The sequence below is a fragment of the Electrophorus electricus genome, chromosome 7 (genome assembly GCF_013358815.1).
Source record: "Electrophorus electricus isolate fEleEle1 chromosome 7, fEleEle1.pri, whole genome shotgun sequence".
Taxonomy (NCBI): Eukaryota; Metazoa; Chordata; class Actinopteri; order Gymnotiformes; family Gymnotidae; genus Electrophorus; species Electrophorus electricus.
Window position 1 is genome coordinate 8,498,906 of NC_049541.1, and position 24,503 is coordinate 8,523,408.

A 24,503-nucleotide genomic window follows, 5' to 3' on the forward strand; every position below is an offset into this window, starting at 1 on the left:
ATTTCTGCATATTCTAACACTTAAAAATAGTGTTACATTTTAAAAAGTATACAAATCTAGAGACAAACACAAAATGTGACTGTTGCCACAGTTCCTGCTGCTGTTTTAATCTTCAGCAACACATTAAAATGTCTATATATAAATGACATAATTTGTGTTTAATATCAACACAAAATATTTGTTGGTGAATAATAATTAATAATTTAGTGGGGGGCCAGATGGAGCCAGTGAAAATCTTGGAGTGACACATTAGAAATGCTGTATATTAGAGTATATAATAATTGACATGAGTAAACAGTATGTAAGTGATGTTCACATGTGATCAGTCAAGGAATCATTAATTAGCCAATCGAATTCCAATTAGAAACTGTCCAGCGGGTGGACAGTGGGTGGGAGCCAAGATTTAAATTTGATGTCAACGTTGTGAAAATGTTGGATACCCAACAGGTGTATAGCTAATTTCAGTTCCATTCAGTTTTTTTTTTATTCATATAGCACTTTTCACAGTAAACCTAAGCTAAGTTACAAAGCAGTAATGCTAATTACTTGTGTTAGTGTGTTAGTGGCAAGGGAAAAACATATTAACATGACCATGAAATAGAAACTGCAGCTGCATTCCATTCTACAGGGTCCATAGGCAGTACACTTGCATTCCCTACATACTAATCATGTGATGCAATTGATTACATGGCCTACAACATGATCATGCAGAAGACATTATACATGCCCTGTTTTCCTGTTTCTCTTGACAGCTGGACAATTAAGACAGTTCTACCTAATGTAGTTAGACTGAACTGTATCTATGTAACACTGACCCTATATTTTGAACGTAAAATGAATATATGGTTGATTTTACCTGAAAAGTTTGCTATAGCCAACATTTATTTAGTTAGCTATTTAGTTAACTAGGTTAAATTTGTTCTTCATCTAATTTTTTAACTTTGCTGAGGAGGTTACTTCCACATCGTTGCTTGATTTCAACAAAAATTGAATAGCACTCAAACATAAGTAAACTGACATTTTCCCATTTATTTCCTGCTCTCCAATAATAATCCAGGCAGCAGGTCCAATTCGCCAGATCTTGACAAGAAAATGCAATTAATGATGGGTAAATTTTTTTAAGTCCGCTTACTGTGTATTGATAAACTGTTATTCACTACTATCTGCACAGTTTGAAGTTCAATCAATCAAACAATCAAAATGTATTTATATAGTGCTTTTTTACAACAGATGTTGTCACACAGCAGCTTTACAAATGTCCAAGTTCAAGTCCCCAGTGAGCAAGCCAAGGGTGGCAGTGGCAAGGAAAAACTCCCTAGAGCATGAGGAAGAAACCTTGAGAGGAATCAAGACTCATGGGGGGGCATCCTCCTATGGCCAACAATGGTCACCACAATAATAACAATTTTAAGAGAAAAATAAATAAAAAATGAAAAAATAAGCAATTGATGTCTAGTCAAACTTTCTAGAGGTCCTATTCTTGTCCCACTGGTGTGCATGTGTCACCCATCCCACAAGAGAAAGTCCATTAAGGGCAATGGTGGGGGAGGTGGGAGTAGCTATGGCAGTTGAGATGCGTAGAGGCTCAGTTCCCTTTGAACTGAACGTTTTCACTCCCTATGGTTAGGAATCTCCTTTAAAATGGTAGAATTCCCTTTGCAGGGAATTACTAGAGTGACTGTAATGCACCTTTTTGTGAAGAGCCAGGACTCAAAGGGTGAACCCATCCTTCTCTGGGTATAAGACCATATGAATTATTATTTTAAAGCTGTTCTTCCAAGATGTAAAATCCAAGACACATTTAATCTTTAGTGTAAGTTTTGAGGATTCTGACCTCTCTGGTGAGAAATTCCAAGCAATGCACAGAAGAACCTTTAGCTGGCTAGGTAACAAAGAATAAAAAAAACTAATGCAGTTTAATATACTTTCAACTTAATGATTTACTAAATACATTAGCCTGTGAATCAGTCAAAATTAAATCCTTAAACAGATCCATAACCTGATGAATAATTAATGTTTTTGAAACCACCAGCAACAAAAACAACGAAATATATTATTACAATATTATTTTCTTCAACTTTAACAATTTAGCTCATAGAGAATAGACAATTGTAGGTCATACCAATAATATTGGCAAGTTTGAAAAACACTGCAATGAAGAGCCTTCCAGGAGCTGAAAGATCCAGCTCTGATTGCTGAGCTCATTTAAAAGAGTCAGAATGCCCATCAATAGACCCAGCAGTTCTGACTTCTGAGCTAATAAGCTAGCCTTTGCAGAGTGGGTTGCACCACTGCAAAGACACTGTTTTAGCATTTTAAATGAATAAAGAGTTCATATGTAGTTCAGCTTTAGGGAATTATTGGCATTACAAATCTCTTTAACTTCAGCTATGGGTCTATTTATTGTCACGTTACGGCCCTGCTCCCTCCTCAAACGTCTTGGTGTGTGTGTGTGCATGTGTGTGTTCGTCCGTGTTGCTGCCCTCTTTTGTGTCATCCACCTGTTCTGTATTATGTGTAATCCTCTTGTGTGTATATATGTCTTTTGTGTTGTAATACGTGTTGTTTGTGTTTGAAAGGTGTTTAGTGCGGTGTTAGATGTGTCGCCTCTGTGTTAATTAAGCATATGTTTGAAAGTGCCCCTTCTCCGCATCCTATTTGCCTCATCGCGTTACAGAAACACCAACCAAAGAAGGATGCCTGGGAAGCGCAAGAAGAAAGGGAAGAAGGGGAAAAGACACACTTCCCCAAATCGTGTCTGCAATCCCTGCGTGTTCTTGGCTACCCTCCTGACTCCCGCTACAAGAGAGCGTGGTCCAGGTGCGGAGGTGGAGGAGTCACGCGGGACTATGTCTGACCAAAACAACTGCTATAATGATTTCGTCTTTGGAGTCGGACACCGCGGACTTCTCCTTTGCCGCGGTGAGGCTGTCACTCATCCTGGCTTCGATCCATGGGATCGCAACGGGGGAGGAACCCACTGGGTACTCGGAAATGGAATCCATAGGGTCCTGCATGGACCTCACAGAGGGCTATGTGGAGTACGGAGAGCGAGGGGAGCACAGTGATGTCACTCTGGAGTGGCTTCGATCCATGGGATCGCAACGGGGGAGGAACCCACTGGGTACTCGGAAGTGGAATCCGTAGGGTCCTGCATGGACCTCACAGAGGGCTATGCGGAGTACGGAGAGCGAGGGGAGCACAGTGATATCACTCTCGAGTTGGACCGATGGTCTGATCATGAGGAAGACCCTGTCGATGGAGGTGGAGGAGGTACCTCAGGGGGATCCCTCCTCTCAGACTGCCGTCACGATCTCAGAAAAAGACGAGTCCACAGCACCCAAGACTCCACTTAAGGCTCAGCCCAGGGCAAGACACTCTAAGGGGGTATCTAGGAGGAGACCTCGCTCTCCGAAGGACATCACGAGCTCAGAGGAAAACAAGTCCCCAGCACCCAAGGCTCCATCTAAGGCTTGGACCAGGGCTAGGCGCTCTGGAGCCAGCAAGCAGCCCTGGGTGACTGGCAGAGAGATGGAGTTGTTGGTGGAGGAGGACACTCCTCCCCCGAGGGCAAGAACCATCAGAGCGCAAGCGCCTACCCCTAAGCCTCGGCGAGGCAAAAAGCGCATGCACCGGGGTCTGGACAGCCTCTGCCAACCGAGCCGGCGAGAGACCCTCCCTCTCAGGCTAGTTGGCATCCAACCCAGCCGACAGCTGGGACTTCCCCGCTCTTCCCTGGACTGTTTAATTCATGTAGTGTTATGCCTGTTCCTGTCACCGTGTCTCTCCCCGTTACCATACATGTGCCTGTCCCTTTGTTCTCTTCGGTGTGCATGTCAGTCCCTGTCAGTGTGTGCGTTCCTGTGTGTATTGTTGTGTTAGTCCTGGTGTTTCCCCCCACCCGCACTCCTGCTCGCACTAGCCTGGGGCGGACTGCCTGGTCCTCTGGCCTCGCCATTTGGAGTTGTTCTCGGGTCCGCAGCCCATTAGGCTGGTGCGCAGGAGTCGCGCCCTTGAGGGGGGGTTCTGTCACGCTACGGCCCCGCCCTTTCCTCAAACGTCTTGGTGTGCATATGTGTGTTCGTCCGTGTTGCCACGCCCTTTCGTGTCGTCCACCTGTTCTGTATTATGTGTAATCCTCTTGTGTCTATATATGTCTCTTGTGTTGTAGTACATGTTGTTGGTGTTTGAAAGGTGTTTAGTGCGGTGTTAGATGTGTCGTCTCAGTGTTAATTAAATGTATTTGAACAGGCCCTTTCTCCGCATCCTATTTGCCTTGTTGCATCACATTTATTTGCACATGTGCTTTAGTGGCTTTCAGCAAATTTCATTAAATAAAGAAATTATCCTAACATCTGGGCCAGACTACATAAGGCAAAACATGCATCTTGAGTATCCTGAATGTTATCTGGATAGCTGCAACTGTATAGCTATAAAAATAATTGTGAAAAAAACACCAAGATGTATGTAAAATCCAAGAAACATTTCATCTGCATATTGTAGTGTAAATACATCCATCTTCTCAAGCCACATATGTGCATGACTTTTTTAAATAACTGTCTTTGCTTGACCCATTCTAAAGTTGCATTATTTTCCCCAAAAGGAAGACTCAGTAACGCTTGCATATGAATCTCAGTTTTTAACCCTATCTTACACTGAGGAAAAAGAGGTAGCGAATGTACAGCGCTATATATATATATATATATATATATATATATATATATATATATATATATATATATATATATATATATATATATATATAGCGCTGTACATTCGCTACCTCTTTTTATATATATATATCTGCTCTATGTGCAGTTATAGGCACTGTGAATACAGCCTATCGATGTCCAATGCAGTTTTTTTCCTTCCAGTGAACAGGACCTGTGGAATTTATAGTTTGACAATAAGCTATTCATTAGAACTGAATTAAATGCAAGAATCTAAATTTATCCAAATCACTACCCTAATTAAACCATTGCCATAATCCTACAATAATGATGTGCTCGATAAGCCTAAAATAAATCTAATTGTATTACATTTATCATAACTGAATCTTAATAAGCTTTGATGTGAGTCTAAATGAAATAAAAGTGTGATCCTAAAACAACTTTAGATTGTGACTGTAATCCTGAAATGGCTGCATGCTATATTAACCCAGAAGCTCCTCCTCCTCGCTTAGGCTTGCCAATGGTTCAGAGCAGTGCTACTAAAATCAGAGTCTCTCTCTCTGTCTCTCTCTTGCTCGCTCGCTCGCTCGCTCGCTTGCTCCTTCTCACTCCCTACCCCCACCTCTTTCTCTCCCTCTCCCTCTAAGGCATGACGCTTATCTGGCTAAACCAGGCATGTCAGATGCTGAGGACCAAAGCATGATGAGTAGGTTTGTGCGTGTGGAGAGACAGGTACTAGCACATGCATGGTTCTAGCTCTGTCAGCTTTTTGGCCTTGTCCTACTGTAAGACTAGTGCAACTTTTTATATAGTAATGGGTAGAATGTTTATTTTTAAAGAATGTAGTCAAACATAATCTGTGTTATGTTTATTATTTAGTACTCCATACTGTAATCGAGTACTTTTATTTTAACATAATTTTACTTTTAAAGTAGTGTGAAGCAGTGATTTTTAAAAAGAATAATGCTACTTTTATGCATGTACATTACTTTCTACCTTGATATTATTAAGCATGACTTTTTCATACTTTTTAAAAAACTACATTATTATTCACATTCAAGTACACTTTTTGGAATGGTCATTTTAGTTTTCTGAAATACATTTTTTTCAAAGCCAGCTATAGTACTTAAACAGGATAATGCATATTTGGTTACAAATTTTTTATCTTTTATGTTATAGCAAGACTACATATTTATTACTATTTGCTTTTTTTTGTTGTATCACTTTTGTAAATGCTTTGTTGCTATGGTTACAGGTGAAAGATATGGAGAAGAAGCTTAACTTCCTTGTGGATATGCACATGCAGCATGACCTAACAGGCCCTGCCCATGCTACCATGGAGTGTGGTGACTCCACTGTTACAGTCAGTGTCACAGGAGACAGAGTGTACTGTAGCTATGCTCCACCCCTCCACTACACACACTACTATACACCCTCACATACACTTTCAAACACACACTCTCATTCGAATCCAGCCAGGCCCACTGTCCTACCCATCAGTCCACTGCCAAGCCACTCCCCTCCTTCTCACCTGAACCTATCAGAGCAGCTGTGTGCAGGTCAGAGGGTGGGCACTCCGCTGTCACTGTTGTCCGTTACACATGAGGAGCTGGAGCGCTCACCCAGCGGGTTCAGCATCTCCACGGAGAGAGAGGAGGTCATGGATAGAGGGTCAGGGGTCACGGCAGGTTCTAGCTGGGGTCGTGAGCGCCAGTATTTGGCTGAAGGAGAGACAGACACAGACACGGACCCTTTCACACCAAGTGGACCGGTGCCACTGTCCTCCACAGGAGACGGATTTCCAATAGAGGAAGCGTGGACCACCCCACCCTGAAAACACATATACACTAAATTTACCGCCACACACAAAAACACCGCCACACACTGGTTCTAGAGTCCGCAGATTCTGCACAGCACGTAGACACAAGCACACACAAACACATGTCCTTCATAACAAAATATAAATATATCAGCACTGCGCTTTACCGCTGCAAAGCAAAGAGCACTGCATGGAATGCATGCATTTTATCTTTTGGTCTTTAGTGGTAGACACTGCACAGGGGCATACCGAGGGAGTCTATTGAATGGAAAGTTCTGAGAAAAAAAAAATGCTATGCCATTTTGTACACTTATTTTTATATTTAAAACCATCTAGCTTTTTTCATATGCATGGGCTGCATGACACTCATCTATAGAGCAGCTAAAAGTAATGACATCTCTTCTTTGCACTTATTGTGTGTTCTGGATCATTTTTGGTTTTGGCAATGGGTTTTTGTGGTAACTGAACTGACTGTCTCTCTTGATCACTTACAGTTTTATTTCAGCATTTATTTTGATCCACAACAGTTTAATTAAGCACTTTTTATTTCTGCTTCTCCAGCTTTGAGAGTTTCTGACTGATACAGAGAGCATGTCCCAAATCACTTCTTGATTATTACCAAGTGCACTTCCTTGGACATCACAGAATACACTTATATACTGGGGTGTGGTCAGAGGTTCCATGTAGACAGGCCACAGGACCAAACTAAGCTGCAGATGCTGCTCTGTCCAATCAGAAACTGTTCTATGACCTTACCAGATGGCTTCAGCCAAGCCTATCACAATTGGAGATCTGTCCTGAATCTCTAATGTGATTGGATTTTACAGTATATAACTTGCCAGCCTAAAGAATATTGGTTCTGTAATAGTACCATGAAGGTCTCCATGATTATAGCCTCACAGTTTATTTAAATACAAACTATACTTTGTGTGAGATTATACTTTAGGTTTTTGACACTAGTTAGTACAAACTATTTTTTGTACTTAACATTTTTACAATAGAATACCAGTCTATAATTAAACTAATTACCACAGAAAACTGTAGATTAGTAAGAGCAAAGAATTTGTAGCGGTCTTCCAAAAAACGACCTTATGTCAGCTCATGTTATACGATTCACAAACTTTGACGTTACACGATTCACAAATTATACACAAATACAGCACATTATCAGTAATAATAGCTACTTATTGATTTGATACTGATATTAATAGGACTTTGCAGAATGCCACTGTGATTGATCATGTACCTTTGAAGTCTCCCTTTAAATGTTTTTGACAATCACATGGTTTGTTATTAAAATAAATGATAAAATTCAACCAACTAGATATCAGGTGATGCCAAAAAGCAAGAAATGGGTGCAACTCTTGCTGCATATCTATAATAATTATATATACATGAGTCATAAAAACATATTGTCATTTGATTTAATTGTGAAGATTGTACATGATGAAGGGCTCGGTATTTGGCTAATGAGATGACTCATCTGTGTTGTGGACTTCCAGGACTTAACAGTCCCCTTGTTCCCCCTGTTGCTCTTGATAAACTCAAAAATAATAAGTAAGAAAAAAATTAAATGAATATATTGATCTCAACAAAGAATATTATGGATGTTAGTGCTTTTACTCTTAGAGTTTCTCTTTAGAGGTCCTTATCTTCCAAATACCAATCTATACACAAAATAAAATGTAAATCACACAATGCTTGTCAGAATTCATGTGACTTCCCTCTTTAATTCATCTTTACCAGTCTGACATTTCAACTGAATGAGAAAAATAAGAAGTCATAATGATGTAGTATATTCATACCCTGTTAGACCACGTGTAGTTTTACAAATAATGACTTCCAACTTATCTTCCCCATACCCCTCTCTTGCTCTCTTTTTCTTTTTCTTTCTTAAAGAGCACTTTTTTGGCATAAGGACAAGGTTCTTGTGTTGAGAATGTTATAGTATATAATGAGTGTGTGTGTGTGTGTGTGTGTGTCATGGGTGATGTTAAAGTACGTACATTGACCATATTCATGTACTGTAAACTCACAGACAACCTGTCATCACTGACTAATGACTGCTATTCATTATTTGTGCCTTGCCATTTTGGAGTACAGCTTCCTCTTGGTCACTTTTGGTTTCTGATAAAACTAGCCATTCATCCATTTAAATTGATCAATTATTTGCTTTACTAGCACCCAGTAAATTACAATTTAGTTCTTTGTTTTGATTCAAGATTAGACGATTTCACACTAGTGGCCTTTTGAGCTCTGTATCACTATATATATATATATATATATATATATATATATATATATATATATATATATATATATATATATATATATATATATATATATATAATTTTTTTCCATTCCAGTTTTTGAATATTAAACCTTTTACTTTTATTTATATTCTAGTCTAGACCAGTTTATATTATGACAAAAATATGCAAATGTTACTTAATTTTTTTTATGTTATATTGCACCTGTTGTTAATAAAGATATATATGAAATTGAATCTTTGGTCAGAATGAATTTATTAAAATGCACAGTTGCTCTCAAGCAAGTTGTCTTTGAGTCTGATTAAGAATGTAGCAGTGACCTCACAGGGTGTAGTTTCCTGAGGTTTAAAGGGAGTGGAATAAACTTTGCATTTTGGAACTTCATATTACGGTTCCTGTGTGGATCTGGTGATTGTGGAAACCATGGAAAGATGTCTGACTTCACTCTAAAGTTCATGATACATGTATGTGGGCAATATTGCATTAAAATATAAGAATATCGTGAGCAAACATGGGTTGCACCGTAGAGTGCAAATAGTCCTGTAAAATGGCATAATTCTTTTTTTAATTTAGGTCATTATATCAACCATGCAAAGACATCATCTGACATAGAGACATCTATGAGATGGCAATAATTCATCCTTAACCATATCTAACTATGGGAAGAGTCAGTGTGCATTCTCCATAAACACATATAAAGGTACAAAGGATGACTTGCCATATTACTTTGTTCCATTACGTTCCTTTATAAGTCCATCTACTCCTTTTAAATGTCTACTTGTGGCCACTGTTGCATAAATTTGTGGCTTCATGCTGCTGTGAAAATGTACAAATTGTTAATAATGTTAAAAAGTTTTAATAGTCAAGACTTCCTTTATGACAGACATAAACTGGTATTCAAGCATTTATATAAGCCACTTATAGCTACACTTATAATTATACTTTGGTGTTGCACCAGACATTATAAAATATTCATGAATATTATATACAGTTTCCTAGTTTGTCTTCTGGTGTCAATCATAGGGTTCCTCTCAAGGTTCCTTCCTGTGGGTCTCAGGGTGTTTTTCCTTATGATTATTGCCTTGGCATGCTCATTATGGGCCTGGACCAAAATTCTCTGTATAGATGATTTCTGTAAACCTGCTTTAACAAATAAATTTGAATTTAGTTTACACAAGTGATAGTTTTGGTGAGAGGTGCAGTTTTCCTGTGGGTTGTTTTTTTTTTGTTGTAAAAACCAGTCTTTTATATGAAACTATTTGCTTGCTATGGCCCAGTGCCCAAACTGCAGGCACAAAACTCTGAAAAACATTAGCATTACACTATATAAGCAAAGTGGAACAGTGATACCAAGTTAAATTCACTAAAGGGACTAAGATTCTTGTTATATTTTCCACAGAATAGTTGTAAATCACCACAAAACTAACTGAACCACAACCTCTTTCATCCAGAGTCAATAAAAATAATTGCTAGCTGTGTGCTACACAAAACTGAAATGAATGGAAGAATGCTGTTCTACAGCCATGCGTATCAAAGGCCAATGTGTCAAACCCCATAAACTGTGTAAAAAGCACGAAACTTGTAGCCTTGAACAATGGAAAATGTAATGTGGTCTGAGGGGTCATCTTTCAGCCTTTTTTCTTAGAGAGACTTTTTTCCCTAGAAAATGTCAATGGGGTGTTTTTGTATACCTCATCCTCAAAAAAATTGAAAGTGGTCATTTCACTGTAACATTTTAACTGTGTTCAGCAACGTTATTGTCATCATCAGTCAGGGTATAACAACATGATAGTCAGAGTTTCAGAGAGGGGAGAGTGGGAATGGTCAGTTACCTGGGTCTTGGTCTCCATGGTGATGGATTTTCTCAGGCCCTTAGAGCTACTTCGACTTCAAGGTAACAGTAATGTTGGCAGCCATGACAGAGTGCACAGGGTAGGATAAGTGTTTATGAGGAGAGTATATAAACATGAGTGCATGCATTAAAACAGGGTGCAGATGGCAGAAGTGTGAATGATTATAATACTAACTTCAGCAGCAGAGGCCCTTCACCCTTCACTTACTGTTGGATGTATGTTAAGGTGTTTAAAGTGTATAAAGGTGATTTATGACAATTTTTGACTGATTTGACTAACTTGCCAATTAACGTTTGTGGTTTTGTGTATGAGTAAGTGAATGGTCAAATATGTGGCTATATCGGAGTGTGACTCCACAGTGTGAGAGCTGGTTCATTCTCTGTGCCAGTTGATCTCAGGTGACATGCTAGAGGGCTATTACAGCTTGCTGCACTCTCTGGGGTCCATAATACTCTCTGGGTGGGTGGGTGTGTGTGTGAGATAGATAGATAGAGAGAGAGAGAGAGAGAGAGAGAGAGAGAGAGAGAGAGAGAGAGAGAGAGAGAGAGAGAGAGAGAAAGAAAAGACAGTAGACAGAGGAATTCTGTCTCCCAGCGTGTCTGTGTCTTTCACCTGCCGGTGAGTTTTCTGGCCTTTATTATCTTTTATACTAATTTGCTATTATTCTCATAAATTCTACTTAAATTCTCAATGCTCTTTCTCAGTATTCTCAGCAAATGATGTAATATTTTGTTCAATTTCATGCAGACTGTTTTATTAGTTATTTGCTAGTGAAAAAAACATAAAAATTACACGTATATTCAGGAATATTTAGAAATAAACTTTAATTAAATATAAAAAAAAATACCACCACCACAATCACACAATCAAAGTGTGTACATGGCCCTAGTTTACAATTTGCAAGACAAAGGATGCAGGTCATCGCCTTCTTGCTATGCGGATTTGAGCACATGATATATTTCAAAGGTAGCAGTCATGACTGACGATGTCCAATCAGATTCAACAGTAAGAAGAGTAACATAGTATCCCTGATTTAAGAACTAATAGAGTGGATTCCTAAGTTTTATTAACACTTATCTTTTTCTCATTGTGCAAAAAAATGACATGACATTCAAAAATGGATGAGGAACAGGTTTTTCTTTCTTTCATTTCAAAATGTTGCTGTTCTGTTTACAGTGCTGGAGTTTTTTTGTTGTCATTATCTGAGATGAGAATATTATATATGTAACTTTTGTGATGAGAATATTATATTTTTCATCTTAAAATAGATGTAAAATAGATTTCTTCAGTTTGTACTTCCAGTTACCATATTAGGTCATATATAGTACTATTAAAAGTATAGTATGAGACTATAAAAATGTGTAGGAATTTGATAAAATATTTTAAAAGCAACAGCCTTTTAAACACAATTTATTTAATCAGTTTAACTGTTATTCACCTGCAGTATTCAAACAAAGCAAACAACTAGATGAAATGCATATGATGCAAATTTTAAAATATTGTTTTTGCATTTTATCTTCATTATAAATAATAGTTCTTTTTTTTTTTTTTTTTTTTGGTAAATTTCTCTTTGTTTTGTATTCTCATTAGAAGCAGATTGGTTCCAGCATATGTATATAGCATATGTATTTGTCAGCACAGATGTCTCTCTGTTTCAGCTTGATTTCCCCTGGTTTGTTGTCATTGTCCACTGTTGTCTCTGAAAGAATGAGTATGGATACAAAATGACATCATGAGGGTGGCAGATATGGTACATCTCATTGGATGTTTCAGCAAATTCACAGACTATAATTGGTTGGGCCATGATTAGTTTTGCTTTTGCGAACATAGCTACCCATTTTTCTTTTCTGTGTGCTTGGTTATGATTGTGGTTTCTTTTTTTTCTTTTATTTTGCTTGCTTGTTTTGTAGCAATGGCTAAATTCATTCCAAGTCCATGGATCAACATGAAAATCAGTGTTGCCATAGTTACTCTATTTTCCATTTGCATAACAGGTAGGTAACAACTGCATCATAGGTAAGACAACTAAAGGAGACAACCAGTTAAGTACATTTGTGTAAATAATGTATTCACTTAACATATAACTATAATATGTTGCAATCATTGCACCATAACATAGTGAAATTTCATAGATTCGTTATGTGATTGGCATATTGCAAGAAGTTCTGCTTCTGTCCTTGTCATGTCTTTAGCTTAGTCCACACAGGTCTAGTTTGCAAAAGGCCAAATCATAGTTACTTATTCGAAAAAGAAGACATCTTACATGACGATTTGTTTAAGTAAATAAGGCAAAAGCAAAGGTATTCTAAAGGTAAGGATAATTTCATATTTTCATATTTCATAGTACTAAGGCACAGTCAACTGGAGCAACGGGCTAAACGAGATGTTCTAGCATCAACGGGTAATAAACTAGCAAATCATCACAATAGAGAATATCAAAGCTATGCGTAGGCCGCTCCACTAAACATTTTTAGTTCAACAAAATTTTGACCATAAGTCCATAAAAGTAACAATAAAATGCAACACATTCTGAAATAGAGGGATTGTAGTGCATTGTGTACCATGACATTATTAATAATAGTCCAACAGTGATGTGTTCTCACACTCAGCAATGATGATGGTGGTTGATATAATCTCTTACAGAGATTCCTGTAGAATACATTGACCCTGCATCCATAAACCTCACTCCTTTGGTGAACACACTTGTTAATGCTACACAAACAGGTACTACCCCCCCCCACCCCCCCCCCCACACACACACACCCAAATCAGGGTCATCAAAACTAAACATAAAACTAAACAAAATCAAGGCCAAACGTACCTGTACAACAAACACACTGAACAATTAATAGCAAATGAAGTCATAATGTTTACATGTGTGTACATGTTTTCTTCCAGGTTCCCAGCATCTGTTCTCTGTTCTGAGTGTGATGTCACACAGCTCTCTTGCACTGTACAAACTCACCCTGCTGGTCTACAACAGTAACTACACCCATCCCTCCCTCCCACCTTTGTGAGGAAGAAGTGTTGCTGTTGTATGAAGTGCTTGACTCTGTGTGTGTGTGTGTGTGTGTGTGTGTGTGTGTGTGTGTGTGTGTGTGTGTGTGTGTGTAGTATCTAATTTTCAGGACATTGAAACCACTATGTTTCCCATCAAATACTGCTACTGCGTGACAAACAAAACCAATGACCTCACAGGTTAAACATGAAATACACCACAGTGCATTAAGATAATTTATCAATTTGTTTGAATGATGATATGATATGTGTGAGTGTGTGTGTGTGTGTGTGTGTGTTTACACATTCAGATTTTACAGCTGTTTTGCTGGATGTGATGGGAAACTCAACTAGCTATCTCCAGGAGCTATTTAAATCCAGCTCTATCCTCTCAGGTCCTGACACACACACACACACACACACACACACACACGCACACGCACACGCACACGCACACGCACACGCACACGCACACACACTCACACAAAAAAAACACCTAGAGCTTAAAGGAGTGGTTCAGTAAATAAAATTATATTTACACATTTTTTATGTACCACAGATTAGACTATCCCAGACATACTTAGTGTCTATTGTTTATTTTTGTGCATTGGAATTAAGCTATTTCAGCCCAATTCTCTCATAAAAACATTTACTTGCTTCAGACAACACCAATTGGCTATTATATTATGTAAAATAGCAGGAACAGTTCATATTTACAAACTGAAGTTAAAATTATCATCTACATTGCAGGTACAATATTGTCTTCAACTGTTATCTAATACAGCTTTCTTGTTATTATGACTTAGGACATATTTTCTCATGTGGCAGAAATAGGCCATTATGGGGGCTTCCATGGGTAAAATTGGACAATTTCTCTTTTTTTAAGGCACAGTTGCTAAAACCTGTATATAGGAAACTATATCTTTAGCAATTTAACAAAACACACAGACTCCTCTGTGTCTAGCAGAAGGTTCTAGCAGGTTTTTTATCCAGAGCAGATAGAACATGCTTTTGTTTTGACTTTGAATTTGAATTTACTTTGTGTTGGATTCCCAATCCCACAGATTCACAAAGCCAAAGGATTGTCTTATTAGTGCTCTGATAGCTGTCTGTTTTTGTTGGCGTTTTGTGATAACTCTCTGTGTGTGTGTGTGTGTGTGTGTGTGTGTGTGTGTGTGTGTGTGTGTGTGTGTGTGTGTGTGTGTGTGTGTGTGTGTGTGTGTGTGTGTGTGTGCGCTGTCTTGAACTCCTGATGAGCCTTCCTGTTGTTGCCTCAGTGAGCCAGAAGAACAGCTCGGAGTGCATCTACATCTGTGTAATGGCTGGAAAAACAGGTGGTTTATAGCACACACTCACAAGCACTAGTTCATGTTGTATTGTTTTACAGTGTACAGTTCCCACATCTTGTATTTATCATTCCCATTCTATTTCTTTCTCTTTTTCTCTGCATGTGTGTGTGTGTGTGTGTGTGTGTGTGTGTGTGTGTATGTATGTGTGTGTGTATGTGTGTGTGTGTGCGCGCACTCGCGCACACGTGCACTCGTGTGTAGACGAAGATCTGTCACAGCTTTGGGATTCTGTTCCCCCATTGTTCAACCAGACCATTATAGAGGACACACACAGAGGTACATGCACATATGGAGCAATATCAGTACATGATATGATGTATAATGAATATATTAAGTTCAGTTCAGGTCATATTTACTGTCCTTATGCATATATGCATGTGTTTGCCTCAAAGTTTGAGCATGTACTAAAATTAAGTTAAAAAAGAAGTAAAAAAACAGAACAAAAAAAAAACCCCACAATATGCATTTAGCATATAAAGAACTATATATGAGCTATGCATTTAACAGTTCTTTCTGTCTGCTGCTACTTAAGGTACCAGGTCATATCCAGAATTGAGTTTTGGTGAGTCTGCTTGCTACTCTGTTTTTGATAAATGTCTTATTTACAGATGTGATGAATCCTTAATACTTTGAAGGAGCCCCCTCTCTGTGCATATCTATCTCTCTGTCTTGCTACTTGCTTCTATCTCTCCCATAATTGCATCTGCTGTTCCCATGTTAAGATGCCTTGCTTAGTCCAGTACAGTTCTGCAGTTTAAGCCAGATGGCCACAGGTGTTACTAAGTGGCTAAGTATCCCCCCCTCCTTGACCTCTACAGGTTTATCTGCAGGTTACCTAGCACTTGCTACCACACCCCCTGCTATCTCCATGCCAAGTCGACCCACAACTGTTACCATGACAACCACACCTACTGCTATTGCCACTGAGAATGAACATTCTTCTGTTGCTTTGACAACTGATTCGCGCAGTGGTTACATGACAACTATTCCAGCTGCTGTTTCTCTAACAGCTGTGGCAAGCACCACTGCAACTGTACAAACACCTGTACCTATAAGAACCACTAGTGTTACCATAACCACATCGCATACTGCTTCTATGACTCAGCTAACATCTTTGGTGATTGCCAGACTAGGTGCTCTACCAACAATCACCTCTACAATTAGTTATCCCATGACTACTGAACCACTAACCACAACGGTGAACACTGTGCTCAGCACTGCTACGAGACGATCAGCATACACCCCTGTTTCCACAACACCTACATCCTCTGCTGTTCCTACTGATATAGCAAGTGATACCTCAAAGAAAACATCCACTACTGTCCCTTTGACAACTCATCTTACCATCACTACCATGACAACCAGTCCAGCTATCCCCAAAGCTTCTTACATGGACCAACATGGTAAGTAGATTCCTATACATGCATTAGAATTACTGTCAAATTATTTTTAGATTATAATTTGATATTAATTTGATTTATTAAACTTATGACAAGAGACAATGGACCCAAATGTGAGCAAAACTAAATTTTTGTTTGTCTTTACTCTAAAGCCTTGATTAGACCGCACATATTCATCCTGATTTTGACACGATTTTGTTGTAGGCAATACATTTCCAGTGTCAGGCCCAAATATGTTGGAAACAAGGAACGAGCCTTGTAGTGTGACATAACTGAATAAAAGTGATGTAGCATCTGGTATACTTCATGACACCTAAACAAAAATTCTAGCATGTCAGAATTGTTTGTATTGTTCCACCTAGTTTGATAAATCCTTTGACATGTTCCTTGATGTTGACCATTAGCACAACAAGCATGCTTTCTGGCACACATATGTAAACACTGTGAAGAAAAAGAGAGATGCAACTGTTGCAGCTGTCATGTGGAACACAAAACACAGGAAAGGTTCATTAAATAGATCAGGAATTGACAGCTCATACTTTCTTCTTCATGACAACCAGGAATAGGTCCACAATAGGTCTATTTCATACTTTTCTTTTCAGAACAAAAACCACCAGTATCACACATAACACTTATGTAGCCATAATGAACAATTTCTTAACCCTCCTCCCTGATGACCTACTAACTTGTGCAAGGACATGAATAGAAAACAGGGTAATGTTGCAACACTCCCTACCAAGACACAGCAAAAATTTTTATTTAGTATCAGAAAAAAAAAAGTTTTCAAATTTAACTATATTTGAAAATACACACACAAACATACACACCCACAGCAACATGTAGCAGCTTGGCTGATTGAAAGATATAGAGCTGTCAGTGACTGACCTTTGACCTCTAATTCAGACAAAGTGCTAATGGTGGTTGAGTGTACGCAGGCAGGGTTAATGTGATTGTTGCCACAGCGATTATTTGATTTGAGAGGAGGTAGAATGGCACGAGTGATAGTGTCCATGGAAACATTGCTGGATTCCCCTAGAGAGTGGTTTGACAGGCTGGGGTCAGAGAAGGTTAAAAGCACATTAAAAATCTCCATGTACACATTCTCTCTCACACATGCACACAAATGCAAAGCTTGACTTCATATCTCACACACAAATAGAGCAGAAATGTTTGTGAGTGTGTTTGTTTGTTTGTGTGTCTACTGTGGGGGACATATTGACTTCTGTGTTGGTTGCAGTGATATTAAGAGTTTTTATGGGGTTTCAGGGTCCTTAGAGAAAAAGGTCACTGGGGAAGTAAGGGAGCTAGAGACCCCCAATGGACAATATATGTAAAAGCATGTGAGAACAACATTTACCACAAGGAGGCACGAGGACCTCATATAAGAGATTGGGTTCACTGCTGGACTTCTGACATAAAAACTAATTTTCAAATCAATCAAAAATCAAAATTTATTTATGTAGCATTTTTACAACAAATGTTGTCACAAAGCAGCTGTACAAATGTCCAAGTCCAAACACCCAGTGAGCAAGCCAAGGGTGACAGTGGCAAGGAAAAACTCCCTAGAGCATGAAGAAGAAAGCTTGAGAGAAACCAAGACACAAAGGAGGGCCATCCTCCTCTAGCTGACAATGGTCACCACAATTATAACAATTTTAAGAGAAAAATTAATAAAATATGAAAAAACAAGCAATTCATGTCTAGTCCAGCTTTCTAGAGGCCTAGTCATGTCCCGATGGTGTGCATGTGCCTGATACCCATCCCTCAAGAGAACATCTATTTAGGGCAACAGAGAGGTAGTTGGCTAGGATGTAGGTGTGGTGGGCTACAGGAGGGGACATAAGGGTGGGGTGAGAGTAGCCATGGCAGCTGAGATAGGCAAAGGCTCAGTAACATCATGACATCCTGCAAGAGAATGTCCATTAAGGGTAATGGAGAATGGTTGGCTCGGGTGGAGGTGTTGTGGGTTACAGCAGGGGATATCAGGAGGTGGTAGGACTAACCATGGCAGCTGAGATGGGTTGAGGCTCAGTAACATCATGATATCAGTGGTAGGTGAACCTCAGCAGAAATAGGGAGATTATTAGGTATGACCAGGTATAAGGATGTGTAAATTAGGGAACTATAATGTGCAATGATGGACCCTGGCAGATCTAGCTATGGCAGCACAGCTAAAAAGAAAGAGCAAGAAGGAAACACAGGCATGAGTGCACCCTGGAACTTCAGCACTCCACCACTCTCAGTCAAGAAACTTGAGTGACAAAAGAGAGGTGAAGTGACAGCATCATAACATCCCAGTTTCCCATAACTCTCAATGCCCATGGACCCCCAGAGCTATACCTTTACCTAGGATGGGAAACAGTTAATAAAGTGCCTGACTGTACAGATAGGTTTTTAGCCTAGCATTAAATATTGAGACTATATTTCTGTCCCGAACATTTACAGGAAGGGAGCTTTATAGAAAAAGGCTCTGCCCCCTGGGATAGATTTTCTTATTCTTGGTACTAGTAAAGAGCCTGCCCCTTTTGATCTAAGTAGACGTGGTGGGTCAAAATGCACTAAGGGTTCTCTAAGGTACTGTGGGGCAAGACCATTCAGTGCTATGTAGGTTTATTAGAAGTATTTTATAATCAATATGAAATTTTACTGTGAGCCAATGTAAAGTAGCTAAGATAGGAGTGATGTGATCATAAGAACTCTGGCTGCTGCATTTGTATTAGCTGGAGCCTGTAGCACTTAGTTGTACAGTCAGATACTAAGGCATTACAGTAGTGCAATCTGGAAGTTACAAATGCATGGACTAACCTTTCTACATTATGTGAGGACAGTATGTTCCTAATCTTTGCAATGTTCCTGAGGTTGAGAAAGGCAGTCCTAGAAACATTATTTACATGAACTTCGAATGAGAGACTGGGATCCATAATAAACTTCAAGATCTTTAGCTGTTAGAGAAGATTTGATTGGAAGACCATTGAGGTTCACTGAGTAATTAGACAGTGAGGACCTAGCTGTCTCTGGGTCTAATAGAAGCACCTCTGTTTTGTCAGGATTAAGTGACAGAAAGTTTCTCAACATTCATTGTCTGACATCCTTTATGCAAGCTGATATATGTCCTCTAGTTTGGCTGAGACATATAGCTGAGTATCATCAGTATAGAAGTGGAAACTAGTACAGTGTTTATGTAGAGGTAGCATATATTTTAAAAAAAAAGCAAAGGCCCTAGAACATATTATTTTGGGACACCATAGCTAATCATGAATGCTGAGAAGTTTCCATTTATGTTAACAAACCAGGAAAGGGCTGGTCCCATAATCCCAACATATTTGAGTCAGTTGTGATCTAAAGTGTCAAATGCTGCACTCAGATCAATCAATATAAGCAGAGACATAACCCTGGTCATTAACTACTTTAATTTGTGCTGTTTCCATACTGTGATTAAGCCTAAACCCTGACTGAAACACTTCATGTATCTGGTTCTCATTAAGATATGAGGTTAACTGCTGAGCTACAGCTTTTTCTAGGATCTTGGAAATAAATGGAAGGTTTGAGATCAGCCTGTAGTTTGACAGGTGACATGGGTCGAGGTTAGATTTTCTGATGTCATAACTTCACATATTTAACTACATAGCTACAATGAGTTATAGAATATGTCCTACAAATGCAGTCACCAACCATCTACAATCTGGAAGATCATATTTCAAGGCCAACTCTAGGCCATACTCCTAAATACAGAACTGGGTTGGCTGCATCAAGTATGTTCAGTTGGTATGGAATTGAACTATGATTCTTGTAGATCTCAGAGAGGACAAAGATCTATATTCTGCAGAAAGATCTATATTCTGCAGATCTCCAGAAAGATAAATCTGTAAATTTGGGGTGTAAAGAGAATTCTATGACAAAGTAGATCTCAATCATTGTTATACTGATAGGCTAATGAGAAAGCCAAACTAAGGGAATCTTGTGTCAAACATAGCCTCGCTTAACTAACTGTGGAAATATCAGGTCAGTTTTAAGACATGTGTGTCATTGTTCAGGGCTGACTGCAGAAGATCACAGTTTCTATCTCAGACTCGTGGATTGTCTAAAGTATTATGGAAGATGACAGGCAAATTATTACAATCATTACATTCTAAACTAATTACATTACCATTACACTAAAATCCTGAAAATACTGAACATATTATTTCTTACTGACATAAGCTTAACTTGAAATTTTACCACTGACCATTCTAACTAAAAACCACCATACCAAAAATCAGTTATATTAAGTAATGTATTAAGTATAGTAAGTATAGTAAAGTATAGTAAAATTATAATGAAAAGCTTTTCCTTTCTTAGATAAATATGTAATATGCTTCATACAACAGACATATTTCCTATCTAATCATTCTAATATCTAATCAATAATCAGAAAAGGCTGTTTCAGTAAAGGTTTTTGGATGCTGTTAAGTGATGGATCTTGTCTTGTTAAACTGGGTCAGTGAAGCTCTTGCATAGCTCCTGCACCATATACATTAATTAAAACATAACTTGTAACCTGTCAAGTCAGGAAGGTGTTCATGCCAAGAACAAATGCTTCAATGAGCAAAATACAGCAGAAGCTGACCTTCCTGTTGCTATGGGAGATTCTGTGCCACCCTTACAGGTTGCCCATGGCGCTCTGAGCTTTTCTATAAAGGGAGTGAGAGACAAGACATGAAGGAAACCTGGAAAGAGGACCTAGGTGGGCTCAGCCCAGCAGTCAGTGCTATAAAGCTGCAGCCATGCGTGTTTGAGCTGTGCAAGTTTTTCTCACAGTGCCTCTGCAGAGGGATCAGGCACCAAACTGCCCTGCAGCGGTAACACACGCACACACGCACACACACACACACACACACACACACACACACACACACACACACACACACACACACACTCACACTCACACGCAATTCAAAATATACAAATACGAATGTTGCAACCACACTGATAATAGCTCTTTCTCTTTAGCTACTGTACAGAGAGCCATTTCTGGTATGAGAAGCACACAGAGGAGGTGTGTAGCCGTGTGAGAAGAGTGGCCTTCTCTAAGAGTAAGTGCTGAAGCCAGAATTACACATTTCCTAAAGGACTCTCACAAACCTTTTGAAAATTACAAATCATACTGCAAACCTAAGAGAAACAGTAAATAAATCCTAGATTCAAAATAGCTAAATAAATTAATCAAAATGCTGTCATATTTAAATGTAGACAAAACCTCTGCAAAGCCACAAAACACACACAGACACACACACACACTGTTTCTATAGCATCCATTGATGACATGTTAACCTTTGTTGATGATGATGTTATCCTTTTTTCTGTTTCCCTCCAATTCTCATTATTTTATCTGATAACTAGAACCAGTTAATCTAATGCCAATAACAACACAACTCATGGCTCCATTGATGTCTCAGACACCAATGCAGAAGGGCCACAGGTAGCCTTGTTAAAAAAAACAAGGCAGCCTTGTTAAAAAAACAAACAAACCTGTGTTTATATGTATATATGCATACCTCTACCAGTGACACATTAGAATCTGAACTCATTAAAGTGTGTGTCTGAGAAGGAGAGAAACACACAGAGAGAGAGAGAGAGAGAGAGAGAGAGAGAGAGAGAGAGAGAGAGAGAGAGAGAGAGGGAAATGGGATAGGGGGATCTCTCATTAAAGTTCACTGGACATGACTAAAGATGTCTAAGGACAGGCAAGATGGGGTGTGTTGTGACAGCCATGAGTACAATTGGAGTGTAGTGTGTGTGTGTGTGTGTGTCTAGGATGGGAGACACAGTAAAACAGTGAAGACACAGAGATACACTAATGTAATTACTAGTTTAACTTTTATTTTGCCCCTCCCTCTCTCTCTCTCTCTCTCACTCACTCACTCACGCATGCATGTACACACACATGTACATATGTACTCACAGATTTGAAGCAAAGGTGCCTGGCGAGGATATGTGTGAAGATGTGAGAAGAGCCTGACATCCCTGCCAGACTGTTACCGAGCAACAGAAAAAAATCCTGAACTTTCTTAGTTTGGAGGGAGTGTGTTTGTGTGCATGTCTGCTCGATCAGACCATACTACACATATTTTGTTTCTCATGATCAAAATTAAAAGTCTCCAGACAAATTTATTAAGCTGTGGTGGTAAATTACTCCCACCCTGTACCCTTTCACCTAAACAATACACATTTCAAAGTCAATGAGAAACAGACCAGGTTTCTCAGATAATGAGTGTTCCTACAGGGTCAGTTCAAATTACATCTTAGCTTTACATCATATTATACATTGCACATATTGAGAGGGATATTGACATTATCCTCAGAAATTGAATCAGAAAAGACTCATGGCTTAGAAACCAGGTTGCATGGCCCTTCAGCTGTGCTGAGCATTTTGCATTAAAACCTCAATCAGGAATCACTGCACCTTCCAGTCAGTCTTAGATACTGCAATACAAAAAGACATTAAAACAGGAACTACTGTTCTCAGTCACACGTGCATCGCATGTGCTGTTCTCACTGTTAGTAAGCTCTGAAGTAACCAAGGGGCCTTTGCTCCTAATTATGGATTTAAAGTTAGTGTAATTGAGCCTCTGACAAAAACAAAATGTAGTTATAGAGCATTTTTTTACAACAGATGTTGTCACAAAGCAACTTTACAAATGTCCAAGTGGCAAGGAAAAACTTCTTAGGGCATGAGGAAGAAGCCTTGAGAAGGACCAGGTGTCAAAGAGGGAGGGGACATCCTCCTGACATTTTTTATCTGAAGGGATCTGAAGGGATTTAAATGAAGTGTTTAGTGCTTAATGAACTGGTCCAATCACAGCAGATCAGAGACACTGAGGATACTGAGAGAGACACAATGCACCAAAGAGCCAATGTTCAGGAAAAGGAAGAACAGAAGTGTGCCAATGTGTGTGTGTAGGTGCTTTTATGTATATGCTCTGTTGTTCTTTGCTCTGAGCTTTAAAAACAGAGTGTACAACCTAAGGAATACAAAGAGCCATTATCAGCCTACACACCCACACTGGCCAAGCTTATCTTATGTGTACTCACACAAATAGATCCACAAAGCTGACTGGGTGTCAATGAAATGGTTGCCTCTTGGACTTGTGGTTTGCATACAGTGTGTGCAAGAGATCAGGATATCATTGATAAGGTAATGACTGAAAGAGTGTGTGTGTGTGTGTGTGTGTGTGTGTGTGTGTGTGTGTGTGTGTGTGTGTGTGTGTGTGTGTGTGTGTGTGTGTGTGTGTGTGTGTGTGCATCTGTCTGTCTCAATTCTCAGGTATTTAGGCCATTAGGCTGAAACCAGGTATGTGTGAGAAGGTTCTATTTCTGTGTGACTTGATACACACCTTACAAATGGTGTGTGTTGGTATCTGCACTAGCCCTGTTACCATGGTTGTTGCTCTTCCCACAACCTCCAAGGATCCCCTAAATGGCCCTTTGTTTCTATTTAGGGTTATTTGCTCCCTCTCTCATTCTCTTATGCACACACACACACACACACACACACACACACACACACACACACACACACACACACACACGTTTTTCTTTGACTTTTGACTTTGTTTGCATCAGCCATGAACCTTTCAGATAAGGTACATGTTTTCTTTCTCCTCATCTCTACGCTAGACCAGTCATTTCTTTAGTTTACAAAGGACTCTATAATTACCTGTGTAAGTAAGTTAGGTATGTTAGAGAAGGGAAAATGTTCAGTGCATAGGCTCTCTGTATAAATATGATAAAGCATCAACTCTCTCAAATCTCCAGTTGAGATACCTTAGGTCTTCCAGGAAGTTCAAACCATTAAACTTTAAACTTTCAGAGCCCAAAAACTAATTCCAATAGCAAGTGGCTCTAGAATGAGGGTTCATCTGTATCTGTGATATAATACAGTATTCAACACATACATGAGGTCAGTGGAATTCAGTTAGATGTATTTAGCCAGACTTGTTTGGCTCTGGTTGTAAGTAGCCTTCCTTACACATTATCTTCCCTGTTGGTTTGTTCCATAATAACAACTGAAGTTGTAGACCAAAGCAACTTAAATGCAGAAAAATAAATCACTTAACTGAAGAACCTATTTAGTTTTGAGTGAAATATCTTGCTCATGCTCTGCTG

The 24,503-nt window shown here is 39.0% G+C and overlaps 2 protein-coding genes across 4 annotated transcripts in view; both read left to right on the top strand.

The window, feature by feature from the left end:
* Positions 1-8,744, top strand: part of kcnq3 (potassium voltage-gated channel, KQT-like subfamily, member 3) — a 46,648-nt gene extending 37,904 nt beyond the window's left edge. For 2 of the 3 annotated variants that reach the window (XM_035527729.1, XM_035527728.1), the window contains exons 15-16: positions 5,318-5,402; positions 5,926-8,744. In XM_035527729.1, coding sequence (XP_035383622.1) covers positions 5,318-5,402; positions 5,926-6,504 — 664 coding nt within the window. In that variant the 3' untranslated portion in view covers positions 6,505-8,744. The remainder of the gene's footprint in view (positions 1-5,317; positions 5,403-5,925) is intronic. The other variant, XM_035527730.1, reaches the window with a different exon arrangement.
* Positions 8,745-12,461: 3,717 nt separating this feature from the next.
* Positions 12,462-22,345, top strand: LOC113590289 (HERV-H LTR-associating protein 1). The gene is made up of 12 exons (XM_027030356.2): positions 12,462-12,606; positions 12,957-13,013; positions 13,256-13,336; positions 13,511-13,594; positions 13,727-13,810; positions 13,921-14,004; positions 14,887-14,943; positions 15,160-15,234; positions 15,777-16,361; positions 21,004-21,196; positions 21,348-21,430; positions 22,302-22,345. Exons 1-12 carry the CDS (start codon positions 12,474-12,476, stop codon positions 22,343-22,345), a joined length of 1,560 nt encoding a protein of 519 aa, XP_026886157.2. The 5' UTR covers positions 12,462-12,473.
* The last annotated feature ends 2,158 nt before the right edge of the window (positions 22,346-24,503 follow it).

What these genes read in the sequence shown, in the direction of transcription:
- LOC113590289 (XM_027030356.2), top strand. Translation starts at nt 12,474, where the DNA reads ATGATTGTGGTTTCTTTTTTTTCTTTTATTTTGCTTGCTTGTTTTGTA. An exon ending in ATTTTCCATTTGCATAACAG is followed by an intron (nt 12,607 to 12,956) that starts GTAGGTAACAAC and finishes CATATTTCATAG; the next exon opens with TACTAAGGCACAGTCAACTG. An exon ending in CACCCTGCTGGTCTACAACA is followed by an intron (nt 13,595 to 13,726) that starts GTAACTACACCC and finishes GTGTGTGTGTAG; the next exon opens with TATCTAATTTTCAGGACATT.